General features: G+C 37.5%; 2 protein-coding genes and 1 pseudogene across 11 annotated transcripts in view; all 3 read left to right on the top strand.

Annotated features, from left to right (window-relative positions):
* LOC143750051 (protocadherin alpha-C2-like) overlaps nt 1-6,946 on the top strand; it is a 57,985-nt gene extending 51,039 nt beyond the window's left edge. For 5 of the 7 annotated variants that reach the window (XM_077242880.1, XM_077242885.1, XM_077242883.1 and 2 more), the window contains exon 4: nt 4,221-6,699. In XM_077242880.1, the coding sequence (XP_077098995.1) occupies nt 4,221-4,528 (308 nt within the window). In that variant the 3' untranslated portion in view covers nt 4,529-6,699. Of the gene's footprint in view, nt 1-4,220 lie in introns of all 7 variants that reach the window. The other 2 variants (XM_077242884.1, XM_077242879.1) reach the window with 1 other exon arrangement.
* A 6,779-nt stretch (nt 6,947-13,725) lies between these two features.
* On the top strand, nt 13,726-16,161 carry LOC143750682 (protocadherin beta-15-like; annotated as a pseudogene).
* A 732-nt stretch (nt 16,162-16,893) lies between these two features.
* Nucleotides 16,894-23,346, top strand: part of LOC143750046 (protocadherin gamma-C5-like) — a 124,584-nt gene continuing 118,131 nt past the window's right edge. For 2 of the 4 annotated variants that reach the window (XM_077242865.1, XM_077242853.1), the window contains exon 1: nt 16,894-19,403. In XM_077242865.1, coding sequence (XP_077098980.1) covers nt 16,992-19,403 — 2,412 coding nt within the window. In that variant the 5' untranslated portion in view covers nt 16,894-16,991. Of the gene's footprint in view, nt 19,404-20,418; nt 22,907-23,346 lie in introns of those variants that run through there. The other 2 variants (XM_077242848.1, XM_077242861.1) reach the window with 2 other exon arrangements.

The raw sequence follows: 23,346 nt of genomic DNA, 5'->3' as shown, positions 1-23,346 counted from the left end.
TTATAAGAACAGGCTAATCTGGGGCAGTTTTTACAGACAGTTTGAAAAACCACAATCTATAAAAAGAATGTGTTTAATTTCTGGAATAAAATTAATTTTGCATAAATTTAGAGTGCCAGATAGCCAATAATAATAATAGACAGCCAATAATAATAATAATAATAAAAACTATTAAATAAATAAAATTCTTGAAAAGAAACATTGAAGTAATTTGGCAAAATCATTTATTAATTATATAAAAAAAATTAAAAAAGGAAAATGGATTCAATTAAGAAAATTGATACGCTGATTATTAATAGTTCAACAATGTTTGCAGAATAAAAGGCTTGTGGTGCAACCAACAAGTACAAAAATGCAGAAAAGATCTTTACATTTTATTACTTTGATGTTTATTTGATAAGTCATCAAATTGAAAGTTCTTTTCAAAAACATTTGAAAACAAAAAGTATACATTTCTAAAAACTTGGCAAATGTGTTTTTAATTTTTTTTCTTTTTTAAATCAGGAACACTTATATGTCATTGACCTTTACAAAAAAGAGAGAAATGCAATGAAAGTTTGTTTTAAACTGTTGCTTAAAGCTTCACTATGCTGATCTTCTCTTTGGTCTCATGAGGACGAGAACTAGTCTGCTCAGTTGACCTCCTCTGGCATGAAACTTAACAAGCAGACACACACATGCACTGATATTACTGCCATAATGAAAGCCACAGGGAGATGGAGTGAGGTGTGACTAACACATGAACACATGAGTTACTCTCTCACTAGAGATCTGACCACTCTGCAAGTAAATGCTACCACTCTAAAACCACAATTTCTGACCTTCTCAGTCAAATGTGATCCGTCAAGCCCAGGGGGCGGCATACAGTGTGCATGTGAACGCTCTCTCATTGACTCTTCACTGCACCATCTGCGTGCCATGAGTGTTCTGTATTGATGCAGAGGTGGTATATTTTCAGCATGGTCAAGATTTTGAACACTTACACATATTGGATCAGTAGCCATAGAAAAAAAGAGCAGTTTGCAAATTAAAGGCTGTATTTGAAGTATCTAAATTTAGACGTGCCTGGAACTGAGAAGGATTCCTAATTTAGTCTAGTAAATTGCTGCACGCACACATAGATGCACAATCCACCCATGCAGATTCATTTAAGCTGAGGAAAGAATATCAAAATGGATAATCCCTGCTAGGTTTTGCATTTATTGAAATAAGCCGTGCGGTACTGCCATAAACGTACAGATCAAAAAACAAACAGAATTGCATTTCAGGGCCATGGTGAGATCTAAATAAAACACAGAAATGAAAGTAGGTCATAGAGTAACTGGTGTGGCAAAGAGCCCTGCTTCTGTAGGAAAGTAGTACATAAGTCTCTCACTCTGTACTCAGCTCTCTGTCCCTGTTGGGGTAGTACACTTTCAAACATGAACATTGTATGAAAGTGCACTCAAGAGTGTGTGTGTGTGTGTGTGTGCGCACATTACTTGTAGGTTTAGATCAGTGTTAAATAAAGCGAAGAAAACATGCTTCTCCAATCATGCATTTGATGCAGATTGTTTTTGCCATTCATCTCCAGAAAGAAAAAAAATGAAAAATCTATATTTATAATAAGTTATTTAGTTTTTTCCTTTGTGTTTTATGTTTGTTTGATATAGTTTTGAAAACAATAGTGCTTTCAGAAAATGTTTAAATGTAATGATTCTTGTCATGCGGTATAACCAGCAAGTAAAAAGTAATAACATTTTATTTATTTATTTATTTACAGACTGACAGTAAACAGGGTCTCTCTATGACATAGTTTCATTTTTTTCCCCAGCATGGTCTCAGCTTTGTTGGTTGCACAACATGACAAAAATGTTGAAAATATTAATAAGCAATTAAGCTGTTTTTAAGGTCTGTCAATTGATTTAAATGTCCCGTATTGTCAAAACTGAAATATCCTGGTTTTTTTTTTTTTATGATAACAGAGGTCTAGGGGCTATGCAACTACCTTATAAGGTTCAAAACAGTCAATCCACAGACAAATGCACACAGCTTGCATAAAATAGCTGTGCCTTTTCACGAGCTGTTGTGACTTCCGTAAAAATGTGATGTCATTACTACTCAGTCACCGCCTTCAGTCTCCACGCCCAGCACTGCCCACCATCCCTTACTCCTTTTGTACGGACACATGTCAATAAAACGCTGTTCAGTTGATGGATGTCAGAAAACTACATCATTGCACAGGCAACAACATATAGGAGACTAGTGGCTAATGTTTATTTATTCTGAAATACCTCAGCAATTTAGTTTGACCTTAACCGTCTGTTCTGCACATTTCACAAGTGACTGCTTCGTTAATCAGGTACAGTTCAATGTTTTTCAAAGAAGCTACTCCTCAAAGATGCTGCAGTCCTGATGCTTGTTAGGTTCGACTTCAAATTCTCAACCCGTAAATAAACTTCTAACACATTTTATTTTACGTTATGGAGCAAGCATAATCTGAAATTATAATTTCCATTTGTAAATGGATACTTGATGCTGAGGTGTTGTTTTGTACAGTCTATGGTTGCCACAAGCTTTGATAGAATATGTTGGAAACGACAAAAAAAAAAACGGCCCTGTTGGTGTCTGTTGTTTTTTACTGTTAAATACGGTGAAATTGAGCTCACTCAGTCTCTGTGTCTTTTGTTTTGCTAACAGAAACTAACATTTAGTGTAACTTACTTGCATGGGCAACGTTATTTCAGAAGTCTGACTTTGTTTACAGACAAACATTAATTAAAAAACATTAATTAGCCTACTATTCGGAAACAGCCAAGTTTGAGGAGGTGGTTTTTTTTTCTCCTGTCGTCGCAGATTCGGGGTCTGAGTCCGAGGGTGCTTCTCAATTCTTATTTGTGCATCCTCGTTTCCTTTCCTCGCTTCCTTTCCTCGCGTCTCAGCTCCACCCCGTGTAGGTTGCGAGTGAAGGACGCAAGGAAAGGAAATGAGGACGGAGGAATCGAATTAAAGCTTTTTTTATATACATTGGAATTGATCACTCGAGCGTCACTCCACAGCGTCATCAGCAGCGCTCAAAGGATCTGCCCTTATGTTGAAGTTTGTTCATTTAAGAAATTCATAATAAATAATAATAAAGCAAGATTCCCTGTTGCAATATGTGAGATGTGTGGTTTATATAAACTGCAAACGTAAAGTATAAATTAAAATGATTGTGACCGATGTGAAGGGGGAGGAGAATTTATACGTGCGTCACGTTTAGTCAATAAAACTCTTCCGCATAGGATACACCTGTGTATCCTCGCTCATGACTCCTCTGGAAGCTCCTCACTCCTCCATCCTCGACTCCTCACGGTATAATTAGAGAACTGAGAAGTCCTTCAAGATGGCTGTGCTTGATTGGTTTCCGGGTCATTGGATGAAGGACAGAGGGGCAAGGGAACAAGGAGGGATATTGAGAAGCACCCCGGCTCGAACATATAAGGCCGAATAACATTTCCCTCAGCAATGTCCATCATTACAGGTGTATTATTTTCCTTACTTGTGAACAACATCAAGTCACAGCAGGCTACAGCATACATGACCCTAGTTACCTGTGGTTGGCCTGGCGTGCCTCAATCAGAAAACAACAGGCCAATCAGAAGAGAGGCTCATGAATATTAATTAGACGGGCCAAAATAAACCTGTTCTTAGAAGAGTTCCTGAGAAAGGACCTGCAAAAATATATTGAGATGGTTTTTGGTACTTATACCGCTCATATATATTCTTAAGGACATCAACACGAAAAATAAAACTCCAGAAAGGTGTACAATATTGGACCTTTAAAAAAAAACGGAAGCTGAGTTAATTGCATAAATTATTTTTAATCACAGTTACTCGTTACTTTATGCAACCTTTTTTATTTTCATTATGCCAAACTTCTTACGGTTTTCATTTCAAGAAATGTGTTCTTTCAATGATGATTTTTTTGCTGGTTTGTTTGTTGTAATATCAAGACAATTGCATCACCCTGACATTTCTGTCTCCCCATATATATATATGCTAAAAAAATTTAAATTTCTTCAGTGAAAGCTACTAATAATGCTTGAATTACATGTGTAGTATCCCTGGAGAAACTAAGAGTTAGGTGTTAGATAATAGTAATTAGTAATTGGGTCATTTTATTTTTTTGTTTTGAACCTGATTTTTTTTTTTTTAAGTGATGATAATAAAATCTAATCCTTGTAATTTTTCTCACTCAGATGGGGAGGGAGAGGGACAGCTGTCCCCTCCTGTTGGAGCTGGAATCAACAGTAACAGCTGGAGCTTCCGCTACGGTGCGGGCCCCGGCTACGGCCCTCCACAAGCCCTCAAACCGGGAGAGATTCCTCCTGAAGCCTTCATCATTCCCGGCTCCCCTGCCATCATCTCCATCCGGCAGGACCCAGGTGCTGTGGATGAGAAGGGCGAGTTCATCACCTTCGGAAAGAAAGAGGAGAAGAAGAAGAAAAAGAAGAAGAAGGAAAAGAAGGACAAGAAGGACAAAGGGAAAGATGATGGCGAAGAGTAATGAAGAACGTCTTACTACAATATTACAGCGATCAACTTGTGTTTGTAGCAAACGGAAAGAGACAGAAAGAGAAAACCAAAAATACTGAAAATGTAAAGAGAGAAAGATCCTTCGATATACCATACCTACCAATTCAATGAACTTAAAAATCACAAATTAACCCTGTAAACATATTTCCATGACTCTTATTGGCTATTTTTCTAACTCTACTCCATTGTGCAGAAATTTATCAGCAATGTCCAAGAAAGCACTCCAGTCTGCAAAATGCAAACCAAGTCCGCTCGCACCTTGTGAATCACATTTTCAAACACATCAAGGGAAGTCCCTCTCCTCTTTTAAAAGGATCGAAAAATGTCCAATTAAACTGGATATTAACTCCTGTAAACCAAGAGTTTTCTCTGACTCCCTCAACTTCAAATGGGAAAGAAACAACCTTCCCAGGCCCTATCTCACGCCTTGATCTGCTGGAAACAAAACTTTGTAAAAGACCAAAAGAAAAGAAAAGAAAAAAAGACACAAATCTAACTGCAATTATCAGAAAGACCAGTGTCTGATTTCTAGAGCAGATCTAAAGTACACGTCTGCAGAGATGGGAATGTAGCAGCGAAATCCAAGACACTTGCTTTACACTCAGAAAAAAAGCTTCTGTCCCGCTCCTAAACTAACGCTGAAATCTCAGTATATTTTATAAGAGCAAGTAAATCTCATCTTGTATAGTCCAAAATCATGGACAGACAAATTACGTGCATACAGCTAAAGAGATTCTTGCTCTCTAATACATAACACATCCTGAGCAGGCTCTCCACTCGCTGTACATACAAACCCACAACAGGACTGAAGCACAACAGCCTCTCAAAAGTCTGTAAGAAAGTAGAACGGATGCTTGTTGCTTCTTTTCAAACACACCTACTTCCTTTGCTGCTGTTTTGAATGTTTGATAGACGTCATCCCACTTACTGCTGGCTTAATGTCTTAGTCCAGCTTCTTTCCCTCACCTACTGCTTGTAACTTTTGCATATCTCATTTTGCCAACCTCCCTTTATCTGGTGTGCTATGCTGGCCCCATGTCAGTACTGCCCCCTGGTGGCTCGTATTGTACAGTGTGACAAGAAAGAGCAGAAAAATCAAGCCTGTTAAATTGCCAATATTATTGTTACTCCTTCTGCTGGAAACATAAGCACATGTACTGGCCCCTACATGCACACACAAACTCAATACACACCAGTGTTTATGCTCTCACAGCAGTGGAACCAACATGGACTATGCAGTCATGCTTATTGTGGAGATGTTTACCTATGGCGTATGGTGCTTTATAGGGCAATGATGGAGGGTGAGTGGAGATTAAACTGAAAAGACCACAGTAGTGGACAGTGCAGATTTTTTTCTACTGTATATAATCAATGGTGAGACGTAGCTTCATGACATTGTTGTTGTAAATAATGGGATTTTTTTAACATTCAAACAGTTTTTTTAGAGGGATCACATCTCTCTTTTCTTTCCCTTCTAAGTCTGTAGAGATACTGTTCAGTAAAGGAGAGATGTTTGTGCTGCTATGAGACCATATCATCACAAAGCGCTCACACACACACACACACACACACACACACACACACACACACACACACACACACACACACACACACACACACACACACACACACACACACACACACACACACACACACATTCAAGTCTTTTCAGGCGTGGTTCAGTGCTGTCAGATCACCAAGTGACTGTTTTGCATGTTAAACGCAATTAAAACAAAATCTATATATAGATATAAATGAACAGATATGTTTTTCATAATTATTTTTTTCTCATTTACGATGGAACTGGAGATGTCTATCGTCTCTGCTGAAGTATACATAAATCAAATTATTCACAGACATACACAAACATAAACTGATTCGTACATGCATAGAGTGTACAAAGAAGACAGAACCGTTGTCGGCTCTGTGGCGATCAATGTTGACATTATCATTCTAGATATATGTAATGCTGTAGTGTTATGGTCTAAATTCATTTTCTTTACAACCTTATGATTTTTGCAACTTGAAAGGATCAATCCTTCGTTTTGTGCTAGGCTTTGAAATCAATAACACTGTATTGTGAACAAGTTCATACATCCCTATGATATAAGCCTCTTCCTTCTGAAAAAAAAAATACAAAAATGTCAAAAAATTATAAAAGAGAAAATAAAAAGGGTCTATGTATTCTGCTTGTGTGTAGTAATAATATATAAATTCATCCAGTGCCTAAGTGGCACTATGCTTTTGACTTTGACGGTGCAAATATGTTGGACAAAATTTTTGTACACCTGCTCATCAGTGTAATGGTGTTTATTATTTTATATTACTTTATGAAATCTGGTAATGTGTTTTGTTTATAAATCACAAATAAAGTTTTCTTTCATAAGTATTTAAGATTTTTCTGTGGTTTTGATTTTACCATACTGTCAGTAATAGCATTACTTGTACAATATATTCTATTCAATATTTTTGTTCTTTATCTTCTGCACTAAACATAAAATGTCCACATATGGATTTTTATCTTAGACATCCAAAGTGCTGACCCATTTTTTTCTTTTTTTACCAGTTGGATATTTGTCATAAATCTGGTTCCCAAAGATAAGCTTATGTTACAGTGGCAGGCCATATGGTAACTTGTCTGAGCTTTCTATTTTAAGACTTGCAGATTATTAAGAATAGATGGACCCGAACGTTTCACCTGCACAAAATACAACTTCTTCTGAAACAAACTGCCCTTGATTTGTTGATTTGTTCAAATAGGATTAAGCTATTTGTTTGCATGTTTGTTTGGGAAATTATTTGAAGAGAATTCCAAAAATGTTTTAAATGTTTTATAATACTGGAAGACAGGCCCGGACTGGCCATCGGGAGCACCGATTCCCGGTCTAAAAATATAATGGAAATGCAAATACATTGTTGAATGATTATAAACATGGTATTTTGCCTGTTAATGCCTGCAGTGCAGTGCAGAAAATGATAATGAATTAAGTTAATTCCCGGTGGCCTGGCGACTAATTTGGCCTGCTGCCAGCCAGCGTTTTTTTTATTATTTTTTTATTATTATTTTGTATTACTACCTTTACCAGTGATCATTTTCGAATTCGTCATTCAATAAAATTATTATTATGAATAATAATAATAATAATAACAATAAATAAATTCACGAATCTTTTAGTCTCGACTGGCAAGGCTAACTTACAATTCGACTTAATGCCTCAGCCAAACGGTCAACCAAAAAATGCGAGCAGCGCCCGATGATGGAGAGAAAACGGCCAGGTGGAGCAGAGAGGGAAAGGGGAAATAAAGAGAAAGCACTCCAAAATTTTGCAAAATTACTGCCTGTTCAGGCCTTCAAGGGCAGGTCAGTTTCATCTGTAAATACTGTACTTTTTTCTTTGTTAACTCGTGTACATTATTAACATTAATCAAAACAAATGAGTGAAACAGCACACAGAAAACACACAGAAGAAATGTACTGAGGTAAAAATTTTAATTGTTTTTTTATTTTATTTATAACACATGATTTAGTTTAACATAACACAACTAAGGGAGCTGTTTTGCTGAATATTATCACGATTGAAAATGTTAGTGGCGGTTCTAGACCATTTCAACTGGGGGGGCCAAGCTGGGGCCAGTTGTACTGTTAGAGGGGCCAGTTACATTTAGACCTTATTGTTGTCATATCATTTTCTGCACTGCACTGCAGGCATTAACAGGCAAAATACCATGTTTATAATCATTCAACAATGTATTTGCATTTCCATTATATTTTTACATTTGCATTACATATTCAGTATTAGTCACAGTAACTGTAATTGACATGATGTCCTTCTTTCTCTTCATTTTGGTGAGAACTATAGAGCAAAAGCAATGGGGACCAAGAAGCTTATTAATTCATTTACTGAAAATAACTGACTTGCTAGGTAACTGTCTAACCGTTTACAGGGTTCCTGCACACTTTTTAAAGTCAAATTTAAGGCTTTTTAAGACCTGAAGAAATCAAAATTCATACCGTCCATTAGGGGTGTGGAATATTGACAAAAATATATCTCAATATTTTCAATGTTTTGTTGATAATTGGATGATATTTTACTGATTGTGTTTTTGTGCTGGTTTGTGCAACAAGGCCTGTTGTTGACAGCAGACTCACAAAGATATTCATATTTTTTAATATTCTATGCAGTGGTCAGTTAACAGCAGGGACCGAAATTCATTTTTTAATTAATTTTTAATTAATTTAATTTGCCACCTTAAATCGATTTCCAGGGGCATTTTCACCTATATATGGACATTCCTTCTAAACTTATTTAGAGTTATGAATCACCTTTTATGTCAAATACTAACATTCAAATTATACAGTAATTATACTTATTTATAGAATAATACTTAATTATACAATAATTATACAGTACCACTGTTACCAGTCAAATTAATTCATTCAATCAAAATCCATGTTTGCAGTGCAGTCTAGAGGTGACACAGAAGCGGCATTAATATATTTACACTCCATTTACAATTGCATAAATAAAGCTATGAGATTTTTTTTAAATCAATATTTGAACATGAAATGATTTCTAATTTTAACGTTTTAATTAAAGGGTACTTTAAATATGAAACTAAAACCGCCAGTAGGCGGCGGAAAGTCACAGAAGTGAGTTGAGGGATTCATTCATTCAACCGATTTGTTCAAACGGCTGATTCATTCGGGAAAGGAGCAAGTGATTCCTTCAAAACGCGGATTTCAGTCAATAAATCATCGCTGTCTGTTGCATTGAGACTCTGCTACGGTTTCATTTTGAAATTCTAGTCGGCGAAATAAAGGGAAAACAAACAATATTGACAATATTGTGTCTAAAAAGTAACTCATGTTAACTTATTGTTAATTGAACTGTTGTATAACATCAATATCACAGTTGCAATTGTGCACGGGAAAACAGCACTCTTGCTGATTTGATATTCTAATATAAGAACATAATATGATATAAGACATAAACTAATTTGGGGACATAGCCTACCTATGAACCGCACACAGCAGTGAAAGGACGAGAGACAAATGCGATGTCAGCTCACAGTGCCTCGTACATAGTTAAAACAAGTATTACAATATTTTAATAGACAATACACATCGCACACCCGATACGCACATAAAGAATGGACTTGCAACTGACCAGCTTTCTCCTTCTCTCCTCTCTCGCGTGCAGGAGACAGACGTTACTTTGCCGCGATTCCCAAATCCACAAAGATAGAATAATAAAAAAAATAATATGCATACAACGATAACAAAGATAGCAAAAAACAGTTTTGTAAAAATTATTTCACACTCCACATTTAGGGGGGCCACAAGGGGGGCCAAACTTGTTGTCACAGGGGCACATATAAATCAATATTATTTTTTTTCTGTATTTTTGATCAAATAATTGGAGACTCAGTGAGCATAAGAGACTTTTCAAAAACATTAAAAATCTCACAGACCCCAACATTTTTTCTATTTAACAAAACAAGTGCACATAGTTAGCAGATTATAATGCACCATGGCTGTTCATTGAATAAAAATGTACCAAACAAATGTTTCTTGACACAAAATCTAACATGAAGCTTTATTTTTTTCAACATAACACCGTGTTTAGCTCAAGAATATTGATCCGGGAAGTTCGAATAGCCTATTTGAATATTGCCAGCATTTCTTTATATTTGAGTCCAAGTTCAAACACTATGAAACGCTCCATTAACGTACGGAGCTCTGAAGCACTGCCCGCGGGACATTAAACAGGAAGTGTCTGTCCGAGCTCACAACAGGTTTTGCGTGGGAACGCAAATAACTTTGCGAGGGAACGCAAAACTTTTGCGAGGGAACGCAAAACTTTTGCGTGGGAACGCAAATATCTTTGCGAGGGAACGCAAAGTTTCTCGGGGGAACGCAAAAGATTTTTTTTTGTAAAATTCTCGCATCCTATTTTTTTTTTCACCACCACGTCCCTTTTGGGGCTCCGTAGTAAACAGCTGGACTTCTAGAGTAAATGCTTTTATAACGTTATGTGCAGACCCATTTGATATTAGGACTGCTTTACTTTTAGGTTGGTTGTTTATGTTTTTATGTTATGGTCATACTGTGAAATAAATGTAAAAACAGGGTTGTCCGTGTTGCTAAATTTTATTTGGGTGGATGGCCTGGATGGGTGTAGGATTTCCCGGCCTGAAATTGTGTGCCAGTCCGGCCCTGCTGGAAGGGAATACTTTGAAAAACAATACAATTGGGCAGACTTGGTGAAGGGTAAATAGTGTGTGCTTTGGAACTGTCATCTTTCTGATCATGATGCTTCAGCAAAATTCTGACTTATTCTTTCTTGTTTGCTCGTTGTACACATAAAACACAAAGGCGCGGCATTGGACTCGGATCATTTAATGTACGTCAGATGTGTGCTGACTGTTACGAAGGATACCGTATGTGTCCTGTTCAAAAGAATAGCTTTTTACCAGTCATTGTCTTTTCTAATGTGCAATCTTTTATATTTGTTTAAAATTCCAATGGCTGTGTACTTAATAAATTTTGAAATAAAATGTCATCCTACACACGTAATAGCACATTTCCAACAGTTTTGTCCGGCGACGAAGGGGTAGCTGTCCGTGGTGCTGAAAGTGGAGTGTGTCCATTCGTGGAGTGTGTAGCGGGTATGAACTACACCAGGGGCGTTTCCAGCATTGAAGGACATCCGGGGCTTAGCCCAGACCATTTTATGTAAATACAGGGAGCACTCGAAGAAACTTGCAGATTAGCGTCACGTAAAGGAGGGGTTTGGAAAAATTTATCTTTGAACGATTCATAAGGGAAGTCGCTGAGTTAATCAGCTAAAAATAAATGCATATTATAAGACAACAAAGTGTTTTTTGTCATTGCATGCATGTAAAACTGTTGTTGGGGACTCCCAAAACAATATTAGGAACATTTTAAATGCCATAATAGGGGCCCTTTAATATAAATAATTTTTATTTTTTTACATAAATAGTTAAAATGATGTATGAGATCCTAAGTTAAAGCAATACATGAATGACTTTAATCTACGTTCACTGACACACCATGGCATCAAACTGTATATAATTCTCAATGTATATCTGTCAAAAACATTTCATTAGGAAGATTGAGATAAACAATGTTTCACTTTTAACTTTCTCCAAAGTAGAATGACCGATTAATTGTTACCAGTTTCCATGTCTGATCCTCCCCAGTCTGCAGCTCATCTTTGCTACCCTCTACAAAACCATTTAATCAAATCAAAGTGTATATTTACTACAAACTAATAACACAAAACAAGTCACACAAACATGTTATGTTTATACTTATTGGTTATCTTTAGAGAAAACAACACCTGATAAACAAGGAAAGTATTCAGTGCAGTGGTGGGATAAAACTAATGTTTCTGGCTACCCTTACGAAAACTTCAAGTTCATTTTATGAAGAAGTATTATTCGTTTAAATGTATTATAAGTATAAGAGTAGTAAACTTTAAGTACACAACTAGGTTTCTCATTTGTAATGCATCTGTACTAAAAGTGAACTTATAAGTATACTAGTAGTAGTTTACTATTTAATACAATTAGTATTTTTTTAGTTTATGAAAGTACACACTGAAGTGTACTCTCAGTAAACTACTAGTTTAGTAGTTTATACTGCAAGTATACTTGCAAGTTTTCTTTAAGTGAACAAACTTATACTTGTTATAGTTCACTATTTATGTATTATTTTTGCACTTGCAGTATACTATTATGTTAAAATGTAGATATTATTTTTTATTAAAAAAATAAATTTATTTAACTGTACTTTAATTTTAAAGACATTTTATTAGCTTCATGAATTCTTTTTTTATCAACACTTGAATGTTGGTAAGTTTCATAAAGAAAGGCAACATTAGAATTGTAATTTAAAGGACGATTAAATAAAATGATGCAGACAAAATTAAAACGCGGTACAGTGCTTATGACTTGCGTGACGCGGGACAACAAAGCTTCACATTCTTCACAGCTTCACAAAATGCGGGACAAGAGGTCGCGCTTTGATAATATTAAGCGCGTTTTTGATTTAAACACTGTTTATTGTTTGATGATGATCACGTTATTTTATATTTGAGTGAGTGAGCAATCTTCTATCACTTGTTTCAGCTTCTTCTCCTGTGTTTTTTATCCGGAGGAGATTCTGTACTAGAAAATGCCAGTACATGTGCTAACGTATAACGTTAGATGATGATATATCTTCAGACTTTAAGGTAAAAAAAACCATTCGTACCCACTGACTTTTTTCCGAAAAATCCCCAAAGTCTCGTTTGCTTCATTTTTCTTTAATTTTTTCTTTCCCGCTCGTTGCTGTCTCAGTTGTTAACTCGCACTCTTGCGGTTGACTGTGCTAGCTCCTCCTCCTCCTGCTGCTGCTGCTGCATATTCAACAGAGAGGAAGAAACGGAGGAGCCCATAGGCTACCGACAGCAAAGAAATGTATTCTATAGGCTAGATTATTTTTAAGGTCTATTTTTACAGGCTGTATGCAGTATATATGCAAAGCCAAAGCGCAATGATTTCGGGTGTTTACATAGGCTGTTGTCCAGTTTCATATTTGCTCAGTGACAGTCATTACATTCGGGGCTTGAATCAAAACATTCGGGGCTGAAAGCCCCGGCAAAATCGGCTGGCGCCGCCCCATTGTATATTGATGTAGTTCTAAACAAATATATAAAATATAAATGACCAGTATAAATGATCACAAAAGTTAGAGTATTTATTTAAAATATAAAGCCTTTTAAATACTTTATGTCATAATACTTCGTTACTGTTGGTTTATCTGCAGTGTGAGGGAAAAAAACAATTTTGTTTAAAATATTTTGTTTGTATTTAGGGTTTTGAAGGAACCACTGTTTTATTAGTCAATATTAATGTTTCATGGTTAGGCCTATATTTGATGTGCCATGTAAGAATGTAATTTAAACCCACATCATCAGACACATCTCTGTAAATATGAAGCGGTATGAAGTGGTATTTTACCACTTAGTAAATGCTATTTCTATAGCTTGCTATTTCTATCTAGTCTGTTACCAATAGAAATAGCAGTGCTATCCACGCAAATCAGTTGTTTGTGAGGAAGATTTCGAAACAACGTTTTTACTTTATAACATACAAGAAAACATGGCGAAAACGTCTAAATTGTGTTGGGCCAAATGGCGATTATGGATAACATCGCTTTTCTTCTGCGTTACCACTGCTGATGTTCGTTATTCTGTGCCGGAGGAAACAAAGACAAAATATGTTATTGGAAGTGTAAGTAAGGAGCTTAATTTGGATTCTAATCGCTTGAGGTTTCGCAAAGCCCGTTTGGATTATCAAGGGGAGAGAAGGCACTGTGATGTAGACCTAGATTCTGGAAATCTTTTTGTTTCGGAACGAATCGACCGAGAGATGCTATGCGGTACAACCTCCCCCTGTCTCATGCACTTTGAATTTATTCTTGAAAATCCTTTGGAGCTTCACAACGTTGTTTTGGAGGTCCAGGACATCAATGACAACCCTCCCATTTTCCCCAAAGATTCAATTAAACTTGAGATAAGCGAAGCGGCACCGACAGGGAGCAAATTACAAATAGCGCGCGCACGTGACTTGGATGTTGGAACGAATTCAGTTCAGACATATATTCCCAGTCAAAACAAACATTTTGTTCTTGATACGAAATCAAATAAAGACAGACATGTGGACATTGTTTTGAAAAAACAGCCTGGATAGAGAGACAAAAGGGGAGCATTTCTTGGTTTTGTCAGCGGGTGATGGGGGAAATCCTCCTAAATCTGGAATGTTGTTATTGAAGTGCTCGTGATAGACGTGAATGATAATGCACTAGTGTTTTCGCAGCCTTTGTACAAGACTCGTTTATCTGAAACTTCAGCACTCGGAACGTCTGTCATAAAAATTACTGCAACCGATTTGGATGAGGGTGCAAATGGGCAAATAACGTATTATATCAATCACCTATCCGACAACACAAATAAATTGTTTACAATTGACGAAAATTACGGAGAAATGTTTGTTACTGGACAGTTGGACCACGAGAAGGCCTCCTCGTTCGAGGTGGAGGTGCAGGCGGAGGATGGTGGAGGTCAGACAGGCCACTGTAAAGTTGTTATTGAAATAGTTGTTGTCAATGACAACGCGCCGGTTATATCTGTAAAGTCTCTAAAAAACCAAATCCCAGAAAACATCCCACCTGGTTCAGAGATCGCAGTAATAAACGTAAAGGACCAGGATTCCGGTGAAAACAGCCTGGTAACTTGTTCCATTTCGGCGAGGCTGCCATTTCAGCTACAGCCGTACATCAAGACGTATTTCATTATCACAACAACTAGTTCGCTTGATCGAGAACAATTCGAAAATTATAATGTGACAATTATAGCAAAGTACAAAGGTACACCCCCCTTATTTTCCAATATAACTCTGAACATAAAGGTTTCAGACATCAACGACAACTCCCCTACATTTGAGTCACAGAATTATTTTGTTTATATAAGTGAAAATACCAAACCAGGCACTTCTGTTTGTTCTGTCAGTGCAAACGACCCAGACTGGAGACAGAACGGGACTATACTGTACTCTCTGGTACCCAGTGAAGTCAATGGGGTCCCAGTGTCCTCATTTCTGTCTGTTAATGGAGAGACAGGGGTGATTCATGCTGTAAGATCATTTGACTATGAGCAGTACAGACACTTCAGTGTCAAAGTTGTTGCCAGAGACAATGGTTCTCCTCCGCTCAACAGTAACGTGATTGTGAAAGTCTTCATAACAGATGAGAATGATAACTCTCCACAGATATTATACCCTGTTCCAGATGGAAAATCTTTAATGACTGAAATGGTCCCTAAAGCGACTCTCTCAGGCTCTCTGGTCTCCAAGGTGATCGCTGTAGATGCTGACTCTGGACAGAACGCATGGCTTTCCTATCAGATCTTGAAATCTACTGATCCGGGACTTTTCTCCATTGGTGTCCATAGTGGAGAGATCAAAACACAACGAGACATTTCTGAATCTGACAATATGAAGCAGAACCTTGTTATTTCAGTGAAGGATAACGGGCAGCCCTCTCTGTCTACAACCTGTACTGTGAATTTACTAATTTCTGACAACCTTTCTGAAGTTCCTGAACTTAAAGATATGACTTATGAGGACAACAACTCTAAATTAACATCATACTTGATCATTGCATTAGTTTCCGTGTGCACCTTCTTCCTGACGTTCATCATACTGATCTTGGCAATGAAGTTTTGTCACAGGAGAAAGCCCAGGCTGTTGTTTGATGGAGCAGTTGCTGTTCCCAGCGCCTATCTGCCTCCCAACTATACAGAGGTGGATGGAGCAGGAACTCTCCGCAGCTCTTACAATTATGACGCATATCTAACCACAGGCTCGCGCACAAGTGACTTCACGTTTGTGAGATCGTATATTGAAAACACGCTTCCTGCTGGTGGGACTCTAAAAAAGGAAGACAACATTCAGTTTGGCTCGAGCATGATAACACTAGATGTTATTGGAATTGAAGATGTGGTAAGAGAGGGTTTACTCCTCTGGACTCTCTTTTAATATTACATTTCATGGTATCTCCTTCGATTAAACATTTGGTTAAATAATATCCCCTACTCTATCAACGCGGCTCCAGTTTAAAGAAAGTACTTGGGTGGTAATTTATTTTTATGTAATTTTATGTTATCTTATCTATCAAATGCTTTTGCACTGCTGATGCAATCAATTGAAATGGTCCATATTATATAGTTTCGGATCTCACAAACGCCTTCCTACACACCTTTAACAGTACTCGAATGCTGCATTTATCATAGTTTTTGAGGACTCTCTCTGTATATTGCTTTTGTTTTACTATTATAGCAGTCTTCAAAAGGGGTTAGAATAAAAAAAAACTATGGCACTGGATAGGAAAGTGGTGTATTTGATCTCTGCCAGATTTAACAGTTTGTTACGATATTTTGTTGTCCAGTTGCTTTCTTGTCCAATGTCTTTGCAGTCAGCAGGTTTCAGCACCACACGCATGGACAGCAACTTTATCTCTCAATGCGAGGCATTTTGTGTTCCTTTCCGATATATAGATGTATGTAAATTATTATTTTACAAAAATACGCGTTGAAAAACTTAAGATTTCACTTGGCTAATCACTGTTGTCATTTCATTAAATATATAAAGATGCAATGAACAGAAACATACTCACAGTGTCGCTATTCACCAAGAGTGCAGACTGATGCGTCTCTCCTCCCACACTTAATGTATACAGTTTCAGCTCTGTCTGGTAGAATAAACGCCACAAAATGGAGTAACAGTCCGTCGAAGACGATATAATTATTCGAATATCATCCGTCAACGATTTTTTACTTTTGGGCTGGTGCAACATCAAATCTTCAAAAATGGAAAACAGGTTATTTTCAGTTCCTTTTTTTGCGTGGTTCGTGGCTCTCCTTCTGTTTCCTCTGAAAACCGTCTGTGCAGATCTGAGCTACAATATTCCAGAAGAAACGAAGCGCCAGTATGTGATTGGAAATATAGCCAAGGATCTCAGGATGGATTTGAAACAATTATCTGCTCGTAAAGCTCGGATAGACACGGAGGACAGCAGCAAACGGTATTGTGATATTAATCTGAATAATGGTGATTTAATCGTGGCAGAGACAATAGACCGAGAAGAGCTTTGTGGATCTCAAATTCCCTGTATTCTCAGTTATGAGCTCGTCCTGGAAAACCCTCTTGAAGTGCACCGTATAATTCTGAAAATACAGGATATAAATGACAATGCGCCACGATTTCCAAATGAGCGTATTAATTTTGAAATTAGAGAATCTGCAGATAAAGGCCAGCGATTCCGTTTGGATGAAGCGCATGATTCAGATATCGAGCACAACGCAGTCAATAGCTATTCACTGGAGAGAAATACAAATTTTATATTGACTATACATGATAGTGCAGATGGAGGGAAATATGCAGAACTCGTGTTGGAAAAGGAGCTGGATCGTGAACAGCAGAAGGAGATAGATATGATCCTCACAGCCACTGATGGTGGTTCACCGCAGAGATCTGGCACTGCTGTCATACACATCACTGTTCTAGATGCCAATGATAATGTCCCAGTATTTAGTCAGCCTGTTTATAAGGTCACTCTGGCTGAAAATACACCTTCAGGAACAGAAATAATCAGAGTGAGCGCCACTGATGCTGATGAAGGTCCAAACGGGGAAGTAATGTATGAATTCAGCAGAATTTCAGACAAAGTTGCAAAAATATTTTCTATTGAAAAGACAACTGGGCAAATTATTGTGATTGGAGAAATTGATTTTGAAAAAGACAAAAAGTATGAAATGGGAATTCAAGCCAAAGATGCCTCAGGATTGGCATCAACTGCTAAAGTTATCATTGATATAACTGATGTTAATGATAATCCACCTAGAATCATTATTAAATCTTTGAATAACCCGATACCTGAAAACTCTGATCCAGGCACTGAAGTGGGAATCATTAATGTTCAAGACAAAGACTCAGGAGAAAACCGGCAGATTCGTTGCTCTGTTCAGCAACATGTTCCTTTCAAACTGAACCCATCTGTTAAAAACTATTTCTCTCTAGTAACTACAAAAGCTCTAGACCGAGAGAAAGAATCTGATTACAACATTACCATCACAGCCACAGATGGAGGATCTCCACCATTATCCACATCTATGACAATTCATTTATTTGTCTTAGATGTGAATGACAATCCTCCTGTATTTGAGCAGCAGACATACAGTGCTTATGTAAGTGAAAATAACAAACCAGGCACTTCTGTTTGTTCTGTTAGTGCAAATGACCCAGACTGGAGACAGAACGGGACTGTACTGTACTCTCTGGTACCCAGTGAAGTGAATGGGGTCCCAGTGTCCTCTTTTCTGTCTGTTAATGGAGATACAGGGGTGATTCATGCTGTAAGATCATTTGACTATGAGCAGTTCAGAAACTTCAGTGTCAAAGTTGTTGCCAGAGACAATGGTTCTCCTCCGCTCAACAGTAACGTGACGGTGAAAGTCTTCATAACAGATGAGAATGATAACTCTCCACAGATATTATACCCTGTTCCAGATGGAAAATCTTTAATGACTGAAATGGTCCCTAAAGCGACTCTCTCAGGCTCTCTGGTCTCCAAGGTGATCGCTGTAGATGCTGACTCTGGACAGAACGCATGGCTTTCCTATCAGATCTTGAAATCTACTGATCCGGGACTTTTCTCCATTGGTCTCCATAGTGGAGAGATCAAAACACAACGAGACATTTCTGAATCTGACAATATGAAGCAGAACCTTGTTATTTCAGTGAAGGATAACGGGCAGCCCTCTCTGTCTACAACCTGTACTGTGAATTTACTCATTTCTGACAACCTTTCTGAAGTTCCTGAACTTAAAGATATGACTTATGAGGACAACAACTCTAAATTAACATCATACTTGATCATTGCATTAGTTTCTGTGTGCACCTTCTTCCTGACGTTCATCATACTGATCTTGGCAGTGAAGTTTTGTCACAGGAGAAAGCCCAGACTGTTGTTTGATGGAGCAGTTGCTGTTCCCAGCGCCTATCTGCCTCCCAACTATGCAGAGGTGGATGGAGCAGGAACTCTCCGCAGCTCTTACAATTATGACGCGTATCTAACCACAGGCTCGCGCACAAGTGACTTCAAGTTTGTGAGATCGTATAATGAAAACACGCTTCCTTTTGGTGGGACTCTAAAAAATGAAGATACTATTCAGTTTTGCTCGAGCATGATAACACTAGATGTTACAGGAATTGAAGATGAGGTAAGAGCAGCTTTACTCTTTTCGACCCTTTTTTATTTTTGCATTTTATATTGTCTCCCCTGAAATTTTTTATTGATATTTGCATTAATATCACGTAGGCCTACTTTATTAGGGCGGTACCTTTTTAAAAATGTAAAAGTATTTTGTGAAATATATTAGACCTCACGATGTCTTACATATAAAACTGCTATCATCTCTCATTGTATAAAACTACTATAATCTTTCATCTTTTAATAATGATGGCTATTTTTAAATACTTTAGATCACGTAGGGTCGCGAAATTCTGATCTCATAAATATATATACTTACTGCCCACCTTTACCAATACTTGAACGCTGCATTTATCAGTTATGAAAAAAAGATCTATTTTTAAATAAATGTATCTGTATTTTTTTTTTCGTATTATATTTCATTGATGCGAATTGCGGTCTTTCTTTATTAGAAAAAAAATAACATGGCATTAATTGGCTAGTAAACTTGTGTATTTGATCTCTGTTAGATTTAAGTTTTTTTTTTTCTGTTTTTGTTTTAGTTTTAGTTTAAAAACCAAGCTTAGTTATTTGGTAAGTTTTATCGCAGAAGGTCTAAAAGTGTTTGAACATATAATTTTGAAGCCGATAGTACAGTGGAGACATGTACGTTTAAACCTACTACAGAACAAAGTTTGGTTGAAGTGGGAAATAAAAAAAATCCCAGTTTTAGCACCACATGCCTGGACAACAACAACACGGTCTGTTGTACTTTTTCCTCTGAATGCGAGACATTTTTTCAGTTCATTTCCAATATATTACCTATATATTTATGTAAATGATTGTTTACAATAATACGCGATGGCAAACACTTCACTTGTTTGATCGCTGTTGTCATTTCATGAAAGATGCAATGAACAGAAACATACTCACAGTGTCGCTATTCACCAAGAGTGCAGACTGATGCGTCTCTCCTCCCACACTTAATGTATTCAGTGTGAGCTCTGTCTGGTAAAATAAACGCCGCACAAAACGGAGTAACAGTTCGTCGACGCCGATTGAATTATTAGAATATCATCCGTCAAAAATATGTTGGGCAAGTGCAACATAAAACATTCCCAAATGGAAAACAGATTATTTTCAGTTCCTTTCTTTGCGTTTTTCGTGGCTCTCCTTCAGTTTCCTCTGAAAATCGTCTGTGCAGATCTGAGCTACAATATTCCAGAAGAAACGAAGCGCCAGTATGTGATTGGAAATATAGCCAAGGATCTCAGGATGGATGTGAAACAATTATCTGATCGTAAAGCTCGGATAGACACGGAGGACAGCAACAAACGGTATTGTGATATTAATCTGAATACTGGTGATTTAATCGTGGGAGAGACAATAGACCGAGAAGAGCTTTGTGGTTCTCGAATGTCCTGCATTCTCAGTTATGAGCTCGTCCTGGAAAACCCTCTTGAAGTGCACCGTACAATTTTGCAAATTCAGGATATAAATGATAATGCGCCACGATTTCCAAATGAGCGTATTAATTTTGAAATCGGAGAATCAGCAATTAAAGGCCAGCGATTCCGTTTGGATGAGGCTCATGACTCAGATATTGGACATAACGCGGTCAATAGATATTCACTGGAGAGAAACAAACATTTTGTTTTAAATGTTCATGATAGTGCAGATGGAGGGAAATACGCAGAACTCGTGTTGGAAAAGGAGCTGGATCGTGAACAGCAGAAGGAGATAGATATGATCCTCACAGCCACTGATGGTGGTTCACCGCAGAGATCTGGCACTGCTGTCATACACATCACTGTTCTAGATGCCAATGATAATGTCCCAGTATTTAGTCAGCCTGTTTATAAGGTCACTCTGGCTGAAAATACACCTTCAGGAACAGAAATAATCAGAGTGAGCGCCACTGATGCTGATGAAGGTCCAAACGGGGAAGTGACGTATGAATTCAGCAGAATTTCAGATAAAACTGCAAGATTGTTTTCTATTGATAAAACAACAGGACAAATTGTGGTGATTGGAGAAATTGACTATGAAAATGAAAGGAACTATGAAGTTGGAATTCAGGCCAAAGATGCATCTGGATTAGCTTCGACTGCTAAAGTTATCATTGATATAACTGATGTTAATGATAATCCACCTAGAATCATCCTTAAATCTTTGAATAACCCGATACCTGAAAACTCTGATCCAGGCACTGAAGTGGGAATCATTAATGTTCAAGACAAAGACTCCGGAGAAAACCGGCAGATTCGTTGCTCTGTTCAGCAAAATGTTCCTTTCAAACTGAACCCATCTGTTAAAAACTATTTCTCTCTAGTAACTACAAAAGGTCTAGACCGAGAGAAAGAATCTGATTACAACATTACCATCACAGCCACAGATGGAGGATCTCCACCATTATCCACATCTATGACAATTCATTTATTTGTCTCAGACGTGAATGACAATCCTCCTGTATTTGAGCAGCAGACATACAGTGCTTATGTAAGTGAAAATAACAAACCAGGCACTTCTGTTTGTTCTGTTAGTGCAAATGACCCAGACTGGAGACAGAACGGGACTGTACTGTACTCTCTGGTACCCAGTGAAGTGAATGGGGTCCCAGTGTCCTCTTTTCTGTCTGTTAATGGAGATACAGGGGTGATTCATGCTGTAAGATCATTTGACTATGAGCAGTTCAGAAACTTCAGTGTCAAAGTTGTTGCCAGAGACAATGGTTCTCCTCCGCTCAACAGTAACGTGACGGTGAAAGTCTTCATAACAGATGAGAATGATAACTCTCCACAGATATTATACCCTGTTCCAGATGGAAAATCTTTAATGACTGAAATGGTCCCTAAAGCGACTCTCTCAGGCTCTCTGGTCTCCAAGGTGATCGCTGTAGATGCTGACTCTGGACAGAACGCATGGCTTTCCTATCAGATCTTGAAATCTACTGATCCGGGACTTTTCTCCATTGGTCTCCATAGTGGAGAGATCAAAACACAACGAGACATTTCTGAATCTGACAATATGAAGCAGAACCTTGTTATTTCAGTGAAGGATAACGGGCAGCCCTCTCTGTCTACAACCTGTACTGTGAATTTACTCATTTCTGACAACCTTTCTGAAGTTCCTGAACTTAAAGATATGACTTATGAGGACAACAACTCTAAATTAACATCATACTTGATCATTGCATTAGTTTCTGTGTGCACCTTCTTCCTGACGTTCATCATACTGATCTTGGCAGTGAAGTTTTGTCACAGGAGAAAGCCCAGACTGTTGTTTGATGGAGCAGTTGCTGTTCCCAGCGCCTATCTGCCTCCCAACTATGCAGAGGTGGATGGAGCAGGAACTCTCCGCAGCTCTTACAATTATGACGCGTATCTAACCACAGGCTCGCGCACAAGTGACTTCAAGTTTGTGAGATCGTATAATGAAAACACGCTTCCTTTTGGTGGGACTCTAAAAAATGAAGATACTATTCAGTTTGGCTCGAGCATGATAACACTAGATGTTACAGGAATTGAAGATGAGGTAAGAGCAGCTTTACTCTTTTCGACCCTTTTTTATTTTTGCATTTTATATTGTCTCCCCTGAAATTTTTTATTGATATTTGCATTAATATCACGTAGGCCTACTTTATTAGGGCGGTACCTTTTTAAAAATGTAAAAGTATTTTGTGAAATATATTAGACCTCACGATGTCTTACATATAAAACTGCTATCATCTCTCATTGTATAAAACTACTATAATCTTTCATCTTTTAATAATGATGGCTATTTTTAAATACTTTAGATCACGTAGGGTCGCGAAATTCTGATCTCATAAATATATATACTTACTGCCCACCTTTACCAATACTTGAACGCTGCATTTATCAGTTATGAAAAAAAGATCTATTTTTAAATAAATGTATCTGTATTTTTTTTTTTTCGTATTATATTTCATTGATGCGAATTGCGGTCTTTCTTTA

This window comes from Siphateles boraxobius, unplaced genomic scaffold, assembly GCF_051911475.1.
Source record: "Siphateles boraxobius isolate OS27281-9 unplaced genomic scaffold, OSU_SipBor_1 25, whole genome shotgun sequence".
NCBI lineage: Eukaryota > Metazoa > Chordata > Actinopteri > Cypriniformes > Leuciscidae > Siphateles > Siphateles boraxobius.
The sequence above is the reverse complement of the archived record's forward strand: the minus strand, read 5'-3'. Positions and strand labels throughout refer to the sequence as shown.